Source organism: Nelumbo lutea, chromosome 1 (genome assembly GCF_056320005.1).
Source record: "Nelumbo lutea isolate HS-2025 chromosome 1, American lotus-T2T, whole genome shotgun sequence".
In the NCBI taxonomy this organism is placed as follows: Eukaryota; Viridiplantae; Streptophyta; class Magnoliopsida; order Proteales; family Nelumbonaceae; genus Nelumbo; species Nelumbo lutea.
This window is the reverse complement of record NC_142684.1, coordinates 164,444,855-164,461,649: the sequence shown is the minus strand read 5'-3', so window position 1 is coordinate 164,461,649 and position 16,795 is coordinate 164,444,855. Positions and strand designations below refer to the sequence as shown.

The 16,795-nt window shown below is 39.7% G+C and overlaps 1 protein-coding gene across 10 annotated transcripts in view; it reads left to right on the top strand.

Annotated features, from left to right (window-relative positions):
- The window catches only part of LOC148878894 (uncharacterized), a 71,745-nt gene extending 57,066 nt beyond the window's left edge, over window positions 1-14,679 (top strand). For all 10 annotated transcript variants that reach the window (XM_088960261.1, XM_088960264.1, XM_088960268.1 and 7 more), the window contains one exon: window positions 13,629-14,679. In XM_088960261.1, coding sequence (XP_088816387.1) covers window positions 13,629-14,317 — 689 coding nt within the window. In that variant the 3' untranslated portion in view covers window positions 14,318-14,679. The remainder of the gene's footprint in view (window positions 1-13,628) is intronic.
- The last annotated feature ends 2,116 nt before the right edge of the window (window positions 14,680-16,795 follow it).

Sequence of the window (16,795 nt, the reverse complement as noted above, 5' to 3'; positions counted from 1 at the left end):
GGAATAGGGGGAGTGATAAGAGATGAGAAAGGGAATTTGTTGAAGGGGTACAAAGGGTCCAAAGGGTCAAAGACATGCATATTAATAAATTGATCATAGAAGGTGATTTTGAAATTGTAGTGAACTGGTTAAAAGAGGACAACTCCAAGCTCTGAAACTACAACAATGAAAAGGGGAAATTTAAGTGGCTAAGGACATTGAAGTTAGTTGTACATGGATAAAGAGAAGTGCAAACTCATTGGCAGATGGTTTAGCTAGGCAAGGGGTGAACAGAAACTCTATTTTTTGGGCTGTTTTGTAATTGATTTACGGTTTGAGTGTACATTGATGTATTAGGGAGATTTTTTAGCTCCTTAGCAATGTAATTTCTCAATCTTTAATAAAATTCACTGTTATTGATAAAAAATCCACATTCTTTGGTTTGCCTAGTTCTTATTGGTCTTCCACAATCTGGTTAGGATAATTAAAAGAATGAGAAATTATGAGCAGTTTCTTATGGGAACCTGGGGTATCCAAAAGGGTTGTATTATAGTTGGGTGATGGTGTTTGAAAGCAAGGAGGTTTTGATGTAGAAACTAACTCTGCTTGCTAGGTAAGTGGTTATGGGGATACTATTTAGACTAAAAATTTATGGCATTAAACAGAACAGAATGGTGAAACAAGTTTCATGTAGTCGATCCATATATGATGATATTGTAGAAGCAAATTTGGCATGCAATCCAACTTAGGGTGCTGGGTCTATCAATAGTGACTCTAGTTTGACCATGGAAATCCATTGGTGAAATCCATCATAGCTTTAGCAAGTTAAATTGTGTGATTATTCATGATGTGTAGAGATAGAATTAGATTCCTGGAAGGTCTTTAGTGAGACCCCCTGGCAGGTCTGAGCAGCAGTTTTCAATGTTTAGTGGGTTCTACTTTATTTCCCATATGCGATATAACTCTTGGTATCCAAGTTTTATAGTGTTTATTGGAACCTCAGATTGCTACTCTCCCTAACGGTCGACAGTATTTTTAAAAGAATGTGAGGTGCATGCTAGAGGCACGCCCTCAAAGGGAAAAACACCAAGAAGCATATTGTAAAAGCTTGTACATGCATAGGGCATACACCTCATCACCTCTTCTATAAGGACGTGTACAAAAAAGCATACACTTTGTAATGGCTGTAATGGAAGGGGTGTCATGGGCAAGAAATATGAACATTAAGAAAATGGTTATTGAGGGTGATCCAAGATTGGTGATACGGTGGCTGCAGAGAAAAGAGGTAGGGTTATGGTCCTATAGAAATGGGAAAAAAAATTTAGATGGCTGATTAGAGACATGGAGGTGAAGGTTAAATGAGTTAAGAGGGATGCTAATAGTATGGTAGATGAGCTAGCAAATCAAAGGGTGGGGAGAGCTTTTCTTCTAGGCACAATTGTAAATGAAAATGAAGGAGAGAGACAGTTGCCATCTCTTGAAAGAATATCATATAAATTGTACACCTAACATTTCATATCTAGTTGAGGAATTTTATTGGGGGGGGGTAATTAGTCCAGGATTGAACTCCACTTTTATTGCTTTGGTCTCTAAAAAAAGAGACGTTGTTCACTCTAGGGACTCCTATAAGTCTGGTGAATAGTCTATACGAGATTATTGCTGAAGTGTTGTCTCTTAGGATTAAGAAAGTCCTCTCTGCTTATATTACACCAAATCAAAGAGCTTTTGTGACAGGAAGACAGATTGTTGATCAGATTTTAATAGCAAATGGAAGTGTAGAAGATTTTAAGAAGTTGGGGAAAAAAAGGAGTGGTTTGTAAACTTGATCTAGAGAGGGCCTATGACTTGGTGTATTGGTCTTGTTTGGTTGAGGTGTTGATGAGCTTCGGGTTTGGAGATAGGTGGTACAAGTGGGTCTTAGGGTGTGTTAGAAATTGTCATTATTCCGTGTTGGTTAATGGGACAGCGGTGGACTTCTTTCCAGCTTTGAGGGGTGTATCAAGCAAGGAGATCCCCTTTCTCTTTTATTGTTTACCCTAGTAATCGATGTTTTAGGTAGATTGATTTCAAGATCAAATTCCAGGAATTTAGTTAGAAGTTGGAGAGTGGGTAGAGAGGGGGTTCTAATTACTCACGTGCAATTTGTAGATGACACGATACTCTTTTATGAAGGGGGGATATGAGTTGAATTAGGAACTTGAAGCTTACTGTACAACTTTTTGAACATTTGTCTAATTTGAAAGTGAACTTTGAGAAAAGTTGTATACTTGGAATCAATATGGAGGAGAGGGAGGTAGTCGAGTGTGCAAATATTTTGGGTTGCACGGTGTCTGGTTGGCCTTTGAATAGCTTAGGATTTCCCCTAGGAGATAACCCAAGAAAAGGAAATTTTTGGAATCTGGTTGTGGAAAATTTTGAAAAGAGACTTGCATTTTGGAAGAGGAATTATTTATCTTTTGGGAAAAGAGTTACTTTGATCAAATCCACTTTAGCTAACCTGCCTGTCTATTTTCTGTCAATTTTTAAGATTTCGGAAAAAGGTAGGAAGAAGATTGGAGAAGTTGATGAGGGATTTCCTTTGGAAGCCAGGAGAGGAGAAAAAAGACCATAGGGTGAAATAGGAGCTGGCTTGTAGAAATAAGAAGTTTGGAGGTCTTGGACTTGGAAATATTCTTAAGAGGAACTTGGCTCTACCGGGGAAGTGGTTATTGGAGATTTCCTCTTGAGAAGGAAATGTTGTGGGCTAAGATAGTAAGAAGTATTCATGGGATTGTGGATAATGGATGGGATGCTGGAATTCTGGCTAGGACTACGAGTGCTTCACCATGGAAAGCCATTCAAGCTATTCCACCTCTTTTCTTGCCTTGGATCAAGATGAGCCTATTGCCACTTTTCTAGTCCCATCAAACTCGGCCTCAGAGTTAAATAGAACTTTTTCACTTCTGGGTATCTTTGATAGTGTTTACCTGGATCCTACAAATCCTGTTTGTAGGATCTGGTCTCATTCGGCCTCTGGCAATTTACTTGTGGCTCCTTTTTTAAAGCCTTAACATAATTCTTCCCTTGGGCTGTCTTTCCCTGTTAAGGAAGTATGGTGTAATCCTATTCCTTCTACGGTTGGGGGTTTTTGTTGGGAATCATCTTTGGAATGAATCAACACTTGTGACTTGCTTCAAAACAAAGGACCTAAAAGTCTCTTGCCTCCTCATTGATGTGTTTTGTGCAAATCTAATGATGAGAATGGCTATCACTTATTAATTTCTTGCCATTTTGCTAATTGTGTTTGGGAATGGATCTTTTCCTTGTTTGGTTGTAGTTGGACTGCCCTGCCAAATGTGCGAAGTCTGTTTGCTTCTTCTTTTTTCAGGTGGCCAATGAAAAGGGGGAGAATTATGTAGAGAAGTAATAGGGCTGCCGCATGTCGGACGATTTGGGTAGAAATGAACTAGAGAATTTTTGCTGATAAGGAAAGCGGGTTACAGTCCATCTTGGAGGTGATTCACATCGGAGTGGTGCATTGGCTGAATTCTTTGGAGCTGTTTAATGACTTCTCAAATGATGATTTGTTAAGGAATTGGATGGAGTTGCAAGGTCTACTCCACCCACTGTTTCTTCTGTACATGTTTGGGTCCCTCCTCCTGGTGGGTTTATTAAGTTGAACTTTGATGGGAATAGTGTGGGGAACCTAGGGCCCTTGGTATTGGGGGAAGTCTTAAGGAATGAGGATGGGAATGTGACTGTTCTCTTCTCTAGTTTAATAGGTGAGGGTGGGTGACTCTATTCAGGCTGAGATTATGGCAGCTTTGGAAGGTGTACAAAAGGCCAGGGACTTGGAACATTAGGAAACTCATTATAGAGGAAGATTATAAGTTATGGGTGGGTTGGTTGAAGGAAGAGGCAACTGGCTTTTGGCATTACAGCAATGAAAGTTGGAAATTTAAATGGTTGACTAGGGATATTGAAGTCAAGCTGATTTGGGTCAGAAGAAGTGCAAATTCCTCTGTGGATGGGTTAGCTAAGCAAGGAGTAATTAGGGATGCTTTGTTTTAGGCTCTTGTGTAATTGTTTTGTTTTTCATTTGGTGGGAAGTTAAGGGAGTTTCTCCCCCCATCTTGTTGTACCTCTTCTTATTTTTTAATGAAAGCTATTCTGTTATTGATAAAAAAAAAGTGAAAGTTATTTATAAAAATAGCATTTACATTGTATAAGGCATACACTTCATACACCTTACTGGGTACATTTGTTTCATCTGATGCCCAACATTTTGTTTGATGGTAATACAAAATAAAAGTGGAGCACCATTGTGGAGGATTGGTTGCTTTCTTGCACCTACAGGTACAGATTGTTTTTTTCTTGGTTGGTGCTGCAAGGGTTTGGCTGTTGCTTCCCTTTTCTTTTTTATTGGTAACTAACTAACAATAACTTTATTAATATAATGGAAAGAATTTTATGTACAAAACGGGGAAGTGAATATGCTTAACAATCGTAGGGCAGCAAATTATCAATTTTCCATCTTCCTCATTGTAGTTTCCCAATACAAGTGGTTTCTATTGACACCTTGCCTAGTCAAAGTATCAGTGACACTATATGATAACCTTGTCCATTTAATATATATTACTAAATTCCCTTATCAACATATTCACTTCCTATAGAGTGTATCCATGTTGCCATGTGCCTTGCCTGTTGCCTTTTCCTGCTTTTTCCTTCTTGTTCTTCATTTCATATCTCTACATTGTTCATGAGAAACTTCAGATGCAAGAGGAGGCTTCTCCCTGCATGTGAGATCGTTGTAATTGGGATTGTTCCAAGAGGAGGCTTCTCACTGCACCTCATGAAAGATGAACGAATTCCCGTGGTTTTGTTGGAATTGTCAACCACTAGAAGAAGACATTTTCAACTATCAGAAGTACAGAGAAGTGAATACCCCTAAATTTCCATAATACAATGTTTAAAATACTCATAAATTCCCTTAATATAATTTCCAAAATACACTAAATATGATGTAGTTTTAGGAGTTGACTTAGGGCAGGAAAAATTTGGGGATTCTCTGTCCCGGATAAGGAGGTGCCCCACCCCAAACCCGCTGCACCACCAGGGACAGGATGAGGATGGGGAGGGAGTGCCTTGCCCCAAACACGCCCCGTTGCCATTCCTACCCAAATTGATCAATCTGAGCTTAATCAATACAATTTGGGTTGGGTTTAGTCAAGCTTGGGTAGGTTGGTCTTGTTTGAAATAATTTATAAATATATATTTATATAGAAGAAGACATTTTCAACTATCAGAAGTACAGAGAAGTGCAGAGAAGGGAAGAAGAGAAGAATTTTCTTGGTGGTATGGGAATTTCATCCATTGAAGGACTCTTTGGAAATAGTAATGGTGATGTTTTGGCCTTATATTCTGGTCTCATTGTCTATAGTGACTCTACAAGGGCAGAATTTAGTGTCACATGGACTCTCCTAAACGGATGAAGTGTCTGTTGGACTTGGACATGAGTCAGACTCTGACACTCCATGGATTCTTGAAGGAAACTTCTATGTGACATTTTTCTTGTTGTCTTTATTCAACATAAATGAACAGCTAATATACACAATGGATCAGAAGGTGATAATCTCTTGGGCTAAGCAGCTAGGATTAGGCATATTGAGGTAGAAGGGAACTCAAAGGTGATCATCTCTTGGGCTACAAACAATAGAATTACTCCATGGACCTTCAAACATGTGATTAGGGAACTGGAAAAGGTTGCAAAGGAGGTAGAGGCTGAATTCAAAAGTATCAGGAGTGCAAATGGGCTAGCTGATTTTTTTGCCAAACAAGGGGCACTGAGGCAACAATTGTTTTGGGCTGCACTGCTGTGCTGTAAAGTGGGACAGAAATATGTACTAGTTTGGGAACATTATTCCCATCTACAAGCTGTAAAACTTTATTTTAAATAAACTCTCTTTCGATGAAAAAAAAACAGCTAATATACACAATGAATGGCATTTTCCCATAAAATGTTAGCTTTGTTAATTACTATTTTCTTTAAAATATTATTGAGAAACAAACAAAATCTTTTATACCATTTTCTATAGGTTTATAATGTTGAAATGCAACAAAATGTACACCATTTTAATAGTTTATACTTTTATGTATATGTTTCTGTGGGTCATTGTTTCATCTTGATAAATCAGACTCAGACATCTCTGTTTTCTGATTCCCATGTTTGTGTCTATGTAGCACTGGAATAGGGCTGAGTTTGTGGAAAGCACCATATTACAATGGTTTGGTGGTGGAGGTGGATTTTAGGGTAGCTTTTGGGCTAGCTAAAGAACAACAGCATGGGTTCTTGGATATATGAGCATTGATTCAGATTTTTTTTTGGGAGAAGATAACAGTAGAAGATCAAGACTGTAATCAGTCTTGAATCCTAATAGGTTTTAGGTTTACAAAACAAAAGAAAAGTGAGATAAAGGAGAAGGAATAGAAGAGAAACAGGAGAACACAAGGGGCTGAAAGGAGGGAGAGATTCTAACAGATCTGCCGCCGCCACTCTCTTATTATTTATTGGTTATGTTCAGTACATAATGGAAAGGACAGATCTGCCCTTAGTACTTACATGATAAATAAAGTAAATAAAAACTGAATTAACAAACTGACCCAAACTGACACTACTAAAACTAAAGCAAATAACTATACATGCTGTCCTACGAACACAGTGGGGACCACTGCTGTGGGGCCCACATCAGTGTTCTCTACACTCCCCCTCAAGTTGGGAGTAGATATCTATCATTCCCAACTTGGATAGGTCTGTCTCTAACTTCTTCCTTGGTACAACCTTGGTGAGGATATCCGCGAGCTGCATATTAGATGTGATATACGGAAGACACACTTCTTGTGATGTGACCCTCTCTCGCACAAAATGTCGATCAACTTCAATATGTTTAGTTCTGGCATGCTGCACTGGGTTGTGGGTTATATTAATAGCTGCCTGATTATCACAATACAACATTAAGGGCTTTTCATAGTCAATACCCAACTCTTCAAGTAGTGACCTCAGCCATAAGATTTCAGCCATTCTGTTAGACATTGATCTGTATTTGCTTCAGCACTGGAGCGGGAAACAACACTCTTGCTTCTTACTCCTCCAAGAGGCAAGGTTACCTCCCACAAGGGCACAATATCCAGAGGTAGACCTTCTGTCATCAACACTCCTAGCCCAATCGACATCTGTATAGACCTCCACCCTCATGTGATTATTGTTCTTGAGCAGTATACCTCTACCCGGGCATCTCTTCAAGTATGCTAATATTCTCTCTGCTGCAAGAAGATGAGAAGTTCTAGGGGAGTGCATGTACTGGCTAACAACACTAACTGCATAACTGATATCTGGCCGAGTGAGGCAGAGATATAGGAGCTTTCCAACCAACTGTTGGAACATAACTTTGTCTTCAAGAGGCTCCCCGCCCTCTGCACTAATCTTGTGATTTTGTTCAATGGGTGTATTAGCAGGCTTAACACCCAACTTTCCAGTTTCCGCCAACAGATCTAGAACATATTTTCTTTGAGAGATAAAAATCCCTTGCTTGGATCTAACAACCTCAATACCCAAAAAGTACCGTAGTGCACAAAGATCTTTCACCTCAAACTCTTGATGAAGGAGTTGTTTGAGGGACTCAATCTCATGGCTGTCATTTCCTGTCACCACAATATCATCAACATATACCAGAAGTAGTGTCAGAGAGGACTCCACCCTCTTGATGAATAGTGTATGATCTGACTGGGCCTGTACATAACCAAACTTTCCAAGGGCTAATCTGAACCTATCAAACCAGGCTCTGGGTGACTACTTCAAACTATACAATGCCTTGTTCAGTCGGCAAACCTTCTTACCTGTCTCTGTATCATAGAATCCAGGAGGCAACTGCATGTGGACCTCTTCCTGTAAGTCTCCATTCAGAAAGGCATTTTTAACATCCATCTGGAACAAGGGCCAAGAATGATTTGCTGCAAGGGATAACAGAACTCGGATGGTGGTCATCTTGGCTATTGGGGCAAAGGTCTCCAAGTAGTCTATACCATAAGTCTGAGTGAACCCCTTTGTGACCAGTTGGGCTTTGTGCCTTTCAATAGAGCCATCAGCATTATGCTTCACAGTGAACACCCATCTGCATCCCACCAGTTTCTTTCCTTTTGGAGGGTCAACTAGTGCCCAAGTATTATTCTTCAACAGGGCATCCATTTCGACTTGCACTGCATCTTTCCATTCTGGAACTAATAAGGCTTCTTGCACTGTTCTTGGAATAGGGACATCGGCAATGGAAGTGAGATAGGACCGGTAAGATGGAGATAGACGATCATAGGATAAGAACTATGAGATGCTGTGAGCTGTAGAAGTGGTGCAATGTCGTTTCCCTTTGTGAATGGCAATAGGGAGATCAAGGTCATCCACAAGAGGGGAAGTGGCAATAGTGGGAGGTGTCTCAGTAGGCTCTGGATCTGGAGCCGCAGAAGGAACTGGAGCTGGCCGGGACTGCCGATGACTAGGATCAACCTTCCTGCATCGCCTGTGATAGACTCTCAACTCCTGCTCCCTCTGACCACCCTCACCACTACAACCTTCATAACCCAGTGGAGTAGGTAAAGGAACAGCCCCACTTCCACCAGCCCCACTTCCACTCTCACTGCTCTCCCCCTGAGGAAAGAAACTCAAAACAACCCCACTCTCACTGCTCTCCCCCTAAGGAGAAACCCTAGGATAATAGGGTGTCTCCTCAAAGAAGGTGACATCCATGGAGACAAACCTTTTCCCTGAAAACGGCTCATAGCAGCAATAACCCTTTTGAGTTTGTGCATAACCGAGGAAAATGCATTTGGAGGCCTTAGGTTCAAACTTGGAATGATGAGGCCCGAGAAGCTGAACGAAACAGGTACAACCAAAGGTTTTAAGGGGAACAATGAACAACTCCTCGTCTTGGTATAGAAGGGAAAAATGGGTTTTCATATCAAGAACCCGGGAAGGAACTCGATTAATGAGATAAACTGCCGTGAGGATAGCATCACCCCAGAAGCGAATAGGTACATTGGAGGTAAACATAATGCTTCTAGCCACGTCCAAGTTATGCCTATTCTTCCTTCTGGTAATGCCGTTCTGCTGTGATGTATAAGGGCAAGTGCTCTGGTGAATAACTCCATGGCTATGAAGGTAGGAGGTCAATGGCTGAGCAAAGTATTCCTTTGCATTATCAGTTCTAAGGACTTTGATTTTGGCCTCAAACTGAGTGAGAATCATCTGATGGAAGTTTTGGGTCAGAACAGGAACCTCATCCCGAGAACGCATAAGATAGATCCAAGAAAAGCGGGTATGGTCATCAACAAACAATAGAAAATATCTGTACCCACCCATAGAAGAGATATGATATGGCCCCAAAACATCAGTATGCACAATATCAAAAGAGGAATTACTCCTTTTATTACTTAAAGAATAAGAGGTTCTACAATGTTTGGCAAACTCACAACTCTCACACCTCAACTTTGATAACTCAACAGACTCAAATAAAGCAGGAAACATACTATTCAAAGACTTAAAAGACAAATGACCTAATCGATTATGCCAAAGCATAACCGGACTCACAGACTGGGAAACAAAAGACTTCTTATCCACCGACTCCTCCCGACGAGAACTCTCTCCAAGCAGATAGATCCCGTTCGTCTCACGGCCAGTCCCAATCACCTTCCTCGTTTCCAAGTCCTGAAAAACACATCGGTTAGGGAAAAAGGTTACTGGACAGTTCATGTGTTTGGTAATACTACTAACTGAAAGCAGGTTAGTATCAAGCTTAGGAACATGCAAGACAGAAGATAAAGAGATAGTATCCGATAGCTTGATGTCCCCCTTGCTCGAACTGGGAACAAGAGAGCCATCAGCAATGGATACTCTATCTTGGCCAGAGGGCAAGTGATAAGAAGTGAACAATGATGGCAAGCTAGTCATATGGTCGGATGCACTTGAATCTATTACCCAGTAGTGATCAGTATTACCTAGAGCTGAAGTATGGTAAGCTGAGGCTCGAGTACCTAAATGTGCAAATGCAGATGTGGCAGGAGCTGATGGTGATTGAGATGGCTGAGGGCAGCCCGAACAACGGCTAAAGTCTCTAGGGATGTGCCTGATGAGGATGCTGAATCAGTGTTCACGGCCACATGAGCATTACCCTTCTTATTTCTTAGTTTTGCTGGGACCAAGTGAGGATGTAGCTTCCAACAAGTATCTTTTGTGTGCTTGGGTTTCTTGCAATGTTCACATACCAAATCCCGTTTATCTTCCTTCTTCCGGTCCCCTTCTGGATCACCTCCTGGCTTTGATTTAATAGCTGTCAGGGCTGGGAAAGGGGGCTGAGGCTGCATCATGACTTTCCTTTTGGTCTCTTCACTATGCACCAGGGAGTATGCTTGAGAAAGGGTCACACTATCTCTTGTCAATATATGTTGTCGCACAATGTCATATTCTGAATTCAAACCATCCAGAAACTCAAATACCCTATTCGCCTTGACTTGCTTTTTGTGAGTTTGTGCATTTTTGGGACTCTCCCACTCAAGGGTCTCTAGATGGTCAATCTCATGCCACAAGGATTTCAAGGTAGAGAAGTAGACAGAAACTGGCTTCTCTCCTTGTTTAAGGCTGTTCACCTCACACTTTAGTTCATAGGCTCTAGCAACATTAAGGGGTTGGGAATAGGTTTCTTTCACAACATCCCATATCTCTTTGGCTGTCTTTGCCCACAAGTAATTTCGGCTGATATGTGGCTGCATAGAATTACACAGCCATGCCATAACCAAATAGTTCTCTTGAACCCACTTGGTGTATGTTGGGTCCTCCTTGGAAGGTTCTTTCACATGTCCCAAGAGGTAACCCAGTTTTCCCCTTCCTCCAATAGCCATCATGGCTGATTGAGCCTACTCCTAGTAATTTGACCCATCAAATCTCATAGTTGTAATATGAAACCTGGTTTCAGATTTACTACTATAACTGTTGTTTCCAAAACTACTTTCTCCCTGACCTTTAAACTCCATCTTTGATCAAGAATCAGTGGCTACAAATTGTTAGTGCCACTATACTAGAAAACAGAGTAAAATCAAGCATGTCTGAAATCTGGTCTGAAACCATCACAAATCTGATATGATCTGAAACCAACCCAAATCTGATCTGAAATCATTCGCCTATCACAGTATATGCAAGAAATCAACTCAAATCTGATCTGAAATCAATCGGCATGCACAGTACCAGGCAGCCTGTCAATCTGAGATGCTATTTTCTGAAACCACTACTATGGGGCCCACTGCTGTGAGAGCAGAATTAGGGTTTCAACTGTAGGTCTGAAATAAGTGCTCAGCTGCACTCTCCAAGCAGTCCGCACAAGTGGGACTTGTCGTAGGGTCAATATGAAACCCTAAAACTGACCACCTCTGGGTGGGGGTTCGGCCCAACAGTCAAACCCTAGAAACAAACTTAAAACAATTCGGCCTCTCCTTCTAGATAGGTCCAACCTATCTCGACTGATTGCAGTCTCTGAAACTAAATAAAAAAAAGACTTACTTATGGATTTCGGTTTACTGCCTTCCAGGGTTACTTGAACCCTAACCTTCGCTACTTCTTCCTGATTACCAACTCTCTGCAAGCCGCAGCAAGTCCTCAACTGCTGCAAACCTCTCCTGGTAATCTCCAAGATTCAGCCGCCGAATACTTCTTCATAAGCTTCTAGCCCTAGCTAGTCCTCATGTGGTCGGCTGGACTAGACACACATGAGAAGCCCTAGATAGGCTCTGATACCAAGTAGAAGATCAAGACTGCAATCAGTCTTGAATCCTAATAGGTTTTAGGTTTACAAAACAAAAGAAAAGTGAGAGAAAGGAGAAGGAATAGAAGAGAAACAGGAGAACACAAGGGGTTGAAAGGATGGACAGATTCTAACAGATCTGCCGCCGCCACTCTATTTATAGGTTATGCTCAGTACATAATGGAAAGGACAGATCTGCCCTTAGTACTTAAATAACAACTGAAGTAAATAACAACTGGATTAACAAAGTGACCCAAACTAACACTACTATAACTGAAACAAATAACTACACATGTCCTACGAACACAGTGGGGATCACTGCTGTGGGGCCCACATCAGTGTTCTCTACAATAACTAAATCCATTAAGATCAGAAACAGGGAGGGATGTACAAAGCCTTGTCAGCAAAACAAAAACAAAAGACAAATCCCACTAAATTGGCAATGTATGAGCACTTTACAAAAAATCCCTTCTTGACCCAGATTTAGCTAGACTGTCAGCCACTTGATTTAATTCTCTAGGAATCCATCTAAAATTGCACTGTAAGCTTGAGGCAAGCTCCCTGATTTCTAACAGCAGACTTGGCGATTCCGAGGCCTTCTAGGAGGGCCCTAGCCTCCGCTTCAGAAGCATCAACAGCCTTGGAAGTAGACTTGTTCATGGGTCGGGTGGCCCGATGGACTTTACTATTGATACCCTAAAAAACTTTACTATTCACCATCCAGCTGCTAATGTTAGCTAGGATATGATCTCTAATAGTCTCCGAGGAGTAACTCTCATCAAATAATCTCCTGTTTCTTTCCTCCCAGATATTCCACATGATGGCATGAATAATAGCTTTCCAGAAGCAGCTTCCTCTCTTGCCCGAACTCGTCTTTAGCCCTTGCCAAGAGTTGATGAACTCTATAACAGAAATTGGGGGAATCCAGCCGAGCTTGCCTCTTGCTAAGGAGTCGATAAAGAATTGCCAAAGACTTCTGGCCACAGTACAGTTAATAAAAGGATGTTGAAGGAAAGAACCCATGGAGAAATAAATCAAATTTCTAATTCCTACACCCACTTCAGAATTTTTGGCGATAGGAATATTGGTATTTTTGAGTTTTTATATCTAATTTTCTAGTCGTATGTGTCTTAAGTTTTCTAGAAATCACTGCAGTTCCAAAATTACTATCTATAGTAGCTTCCAAACTTAATATTTATAGTTATTCCCATATGTGTTCATTGTAAAATCATGATTTATTATTTCTAGTAATTTTTTATTTCCCTCCATTAAGTTAGTTTTAGTAGGATTATGAAGTTGTTATTTCTTATTTGGAGTTGTATTAGCAATTAGAGTCCTTATTGGAGTGTCTCTCTGGGTTAGCTATGGATTTGTCTTCGTGTAAAGAAAATAGCAATTGATTTGGGCCAGTTTCCTAGTTCAAATTTCCACACGTAAAGGGACATACTAGTTCTGAGATGAGTCTATAAATAGAGTCATTGTAATTGCAATAAAAATGATGTGATACTTGACTCAACCGCAAGAGTTTAGGTGGGTATCTGATTGTCATTTTCTGGCCTTTATGTAACTGTTTAAATCTTCTTGATCTTGTATCTGTGCTTTATTATCACATTTTTCATTTTTTTCTTTGACATCTGGTTTAATAGCACTTTTGACTTTTTGTATAATTTTATCCTTGCTTTCAAGTCCATGAACTTTGCTTGCTTTTGAGATGGGTTCCCATGATGATGGTGATGAGCCTTTCACAAGAGATTTGTGCCGCGTTTCATGTATGTATTTTATTTTCTCCCTACTAATGTGTATCTTATTTATTTTTTGTTTATTTTGCTTTAGATAAGGAGAGAGAAGAGGAACCTACTACAGGTGGAGAAGCATATGGCATTGTTCCTTCTGTTTCCTCGCATTCTTCAGCTGGATTTCTGTCTTCAGATAGATCTGAACACCCTCCAGCAGAGGAAGCACAAAGGCAACCTTCAGAGGACCTAGTTTGTAAAGAAACGGAGACAAACAATACAGAAATGGAATCCAAACTGGAAGTTGTTCCTTCTGTTTCTTCACATTCTTCAGCTGGCTTTCTGTCTTCAGATAGATCTGAACATCCTCCAGCAGAGGAAACACAAAGGCAACCTTCAGAGGGCCTAGTTTGTAAAGAAACAGAGACAAACAATACAGAAATGGATTCCAAACTGGGAGATGGAAGCATGGAAAAAGCCAATTTATCAGACAGTGTTTCAAGTTCTGATAAAGATATATCAGCTGCAAATAAAAAAACTACAGTGAGAGCCAGATATAGTTACACTACATCAAAGAGGATGAGAAGTAGTGGGAAAGAGTATTTGAATTCCACATTCTCTGATACAGTAGAGTCAACTATTCTGGATTTGGAGGAGCTCGCAAACAAGATAAAGTGGCTTAAAGGACTTTTACAGTCTGGATTTCCATTGTCAAATGCAACGAGGCCTTCATGGAAATATTTTGATAACCGGGAACATTCACAGAAAGATGATGGTAAAAATACATGAGAGCCAAGAAAATGTAGCTTAGTGGCAAAAGAACTTTCACTTCAGTGGGAATAAAAAATCATATTTGGATGTTCTTCTGGGCAAATGTTTTCTGACTTTGAACAAGGCAAGCAGTGCCTATCTGTGGATGAAGCTAAAAGCCACACCCTTAAAGTGCCATGTTTAAACCATGGAATCAATTCTAGGGTTGGAGTTGAATGTGCGCTGTTCATCTCCCCCAAACGTTCAGCTTTAAAGTTATTCTGTCGAGTGTCATCATACAGGCTAGAGCGGATAGAATTTGAATATTTCGTATATCTAGATCCAAACTTGATTCATTGGTATTTCCATTCCAATTGAATCTATATTAGTCCATTTTTAGATGGGTTTTTAGATTGGATTTGAATATAAAAAATCATTAATAAATTAAAATAAAAAACGATCAAAATATTATACATCATTAATAAAATAGGGCAAATTTCTTAAATTACCTTTATGGATTAGCTAATTGACCAATTCTACCCTTACTGTTTACATATTGTCTTAATATACTTTTAAGTTTTTTGACAATTGTCTAAAACCTCTTTTGCCGTTAACTATCCATCACACGTCATCACATGTGACATCATGTGACTAATATATTCTTCAAAAATTCTTAAAATATCCTTTGTCATCTTTTGCATTGATTTTTGGGAGCAAATCTTCCCCCTCGGAAAAAGGACGGAAAAGTTTCATATTCCATTTTTGTTTCTTCAGACTCTCTCTCTTTCCTGGTGTTGTAAATTTACAGTTTTTTGCTTATCTATTCATTGTTTCCCTTCTTTCTTCCATTTGAGCTTCTGCTAGGAGAATTTGAATTTTACATTCATATTTAGGTGTGAATTTGAGCCGGGCCGAGCTGAATAGTTAGCTATTCGAGCTCGGCTTGCCAAGGTAGTATGAGGCTTGAGCTCGAGCTTAGTTTGATCTAAAACCTTGAGCTCAAGTTCGCTTGAGCCAAAAGCTCGTAAGTTCGAGCTCGACTTGAGAAAAATGCTTTATGCAAATAAAAAAAATTATATATAAATTTTTTTTTTATTTGATATTTAAAAATTAATAATTATAATAATTAGTTATTATTATATATAAAAATAAATATATTACATATATAGAATTTTTATTACTATTATTATTATAGAATTGTTGTTGTTGTTGTTCTATAATATGTGTGTATGTATGTATGTAGTTATTCGAGCTCGGCTCGTGAGCTTCACGAGTTGAGCTTTTATAGGCTCGAGTTCGGCTCGATTAATAAATGAGTCTGTAAATTGGGCTTGAGCCAAAAGTTCGGTTGAAACCAAACCAAACCAAACCAAGCTTTTCACAAGCCAAGCTCGAATAGCTCGTGAAGAACTTAGCTCGTGGCCACCCTTATTCATATCCATGGTGATATAAATGCTGTCATCTTATTCAAGGTTCAAAATATTGACGCCGGTATAGGCGTATCGAGTGAATCAATATTCATTTTGGTGGTTTTTTTTTGCCAATTGGTTCAGGGGAGCCGGTTTAGGTCTTCGCTACACCCAAAATCGGTCAGACCACCGATACACCCACTGTAGGGGCGTATCAATGGGGTGCCGGAACGATACGTATCGGCCGATATGGGCCGATACTTGTCGATACTTTGAACATTGCTCTTATCCTGTTTCACTCAAAGAAATTGAATGTTGGTTGTACGTGAAGTTTCTCCAAAAAAAAGAAATTGAATGTTGGTTCTTTTGTAGCTTCTATTTTTTGGTAGAGAGAACGACAGATGTGATTCTTAATGTTTCACTTGTTCTAGCCTAAAAAATACTTGCACAGACGGTAGACGCCATAGTCGAGGCTGCTGAGGCTGCGAAGGATGTGCTTGTTGAAGAGACTGGAGAGTTTTGCTGAACTCTCGTCTCACTTGGAAAAGATTATTCCCGTTCTAAAAGAGTTGGCCAAGAAAAACATCAATAACCCTGAGATCCTGAATAATGTTGTGGAACTCTGAATCGGGAAATTAAAGCTGCCAAGCAGCTAGTTATTGAGTGCAAAAAACAGTGTTCCATTCAGATCAGATCGGGCAACCCAACAAAGTCCCTAACCAGAACACGAGTCTGATCAGGAGTAAACCGACCATCGGATGCAACTTCCCAGCAGTGCAGAACAAATTACAGTTTTTAAAAATTTTCATCAATTGAGTTATTTTAAAAATTTGAGAAATAATGAAAGGAAAATTTGATATTTTACTTTTTTCCATTACTACTTGACATCGATGTTAATTGTCAGAAAACTTAGGAGTACTTTAACACAGTATCTAAACAGTAAGGACCTAAACTTTAAGGGTAGTTTAAGAAATTTGCCCATAAAATACTTTTTTGAAATCCTTTATTAAAAAAAATAAAAAGTGGTTTGTTATTCTATGCTGAGTAGATCGGATTGACATGGATATGTATTTGATTCTATTCTAAATGAACTGAATTTTGATAAAGA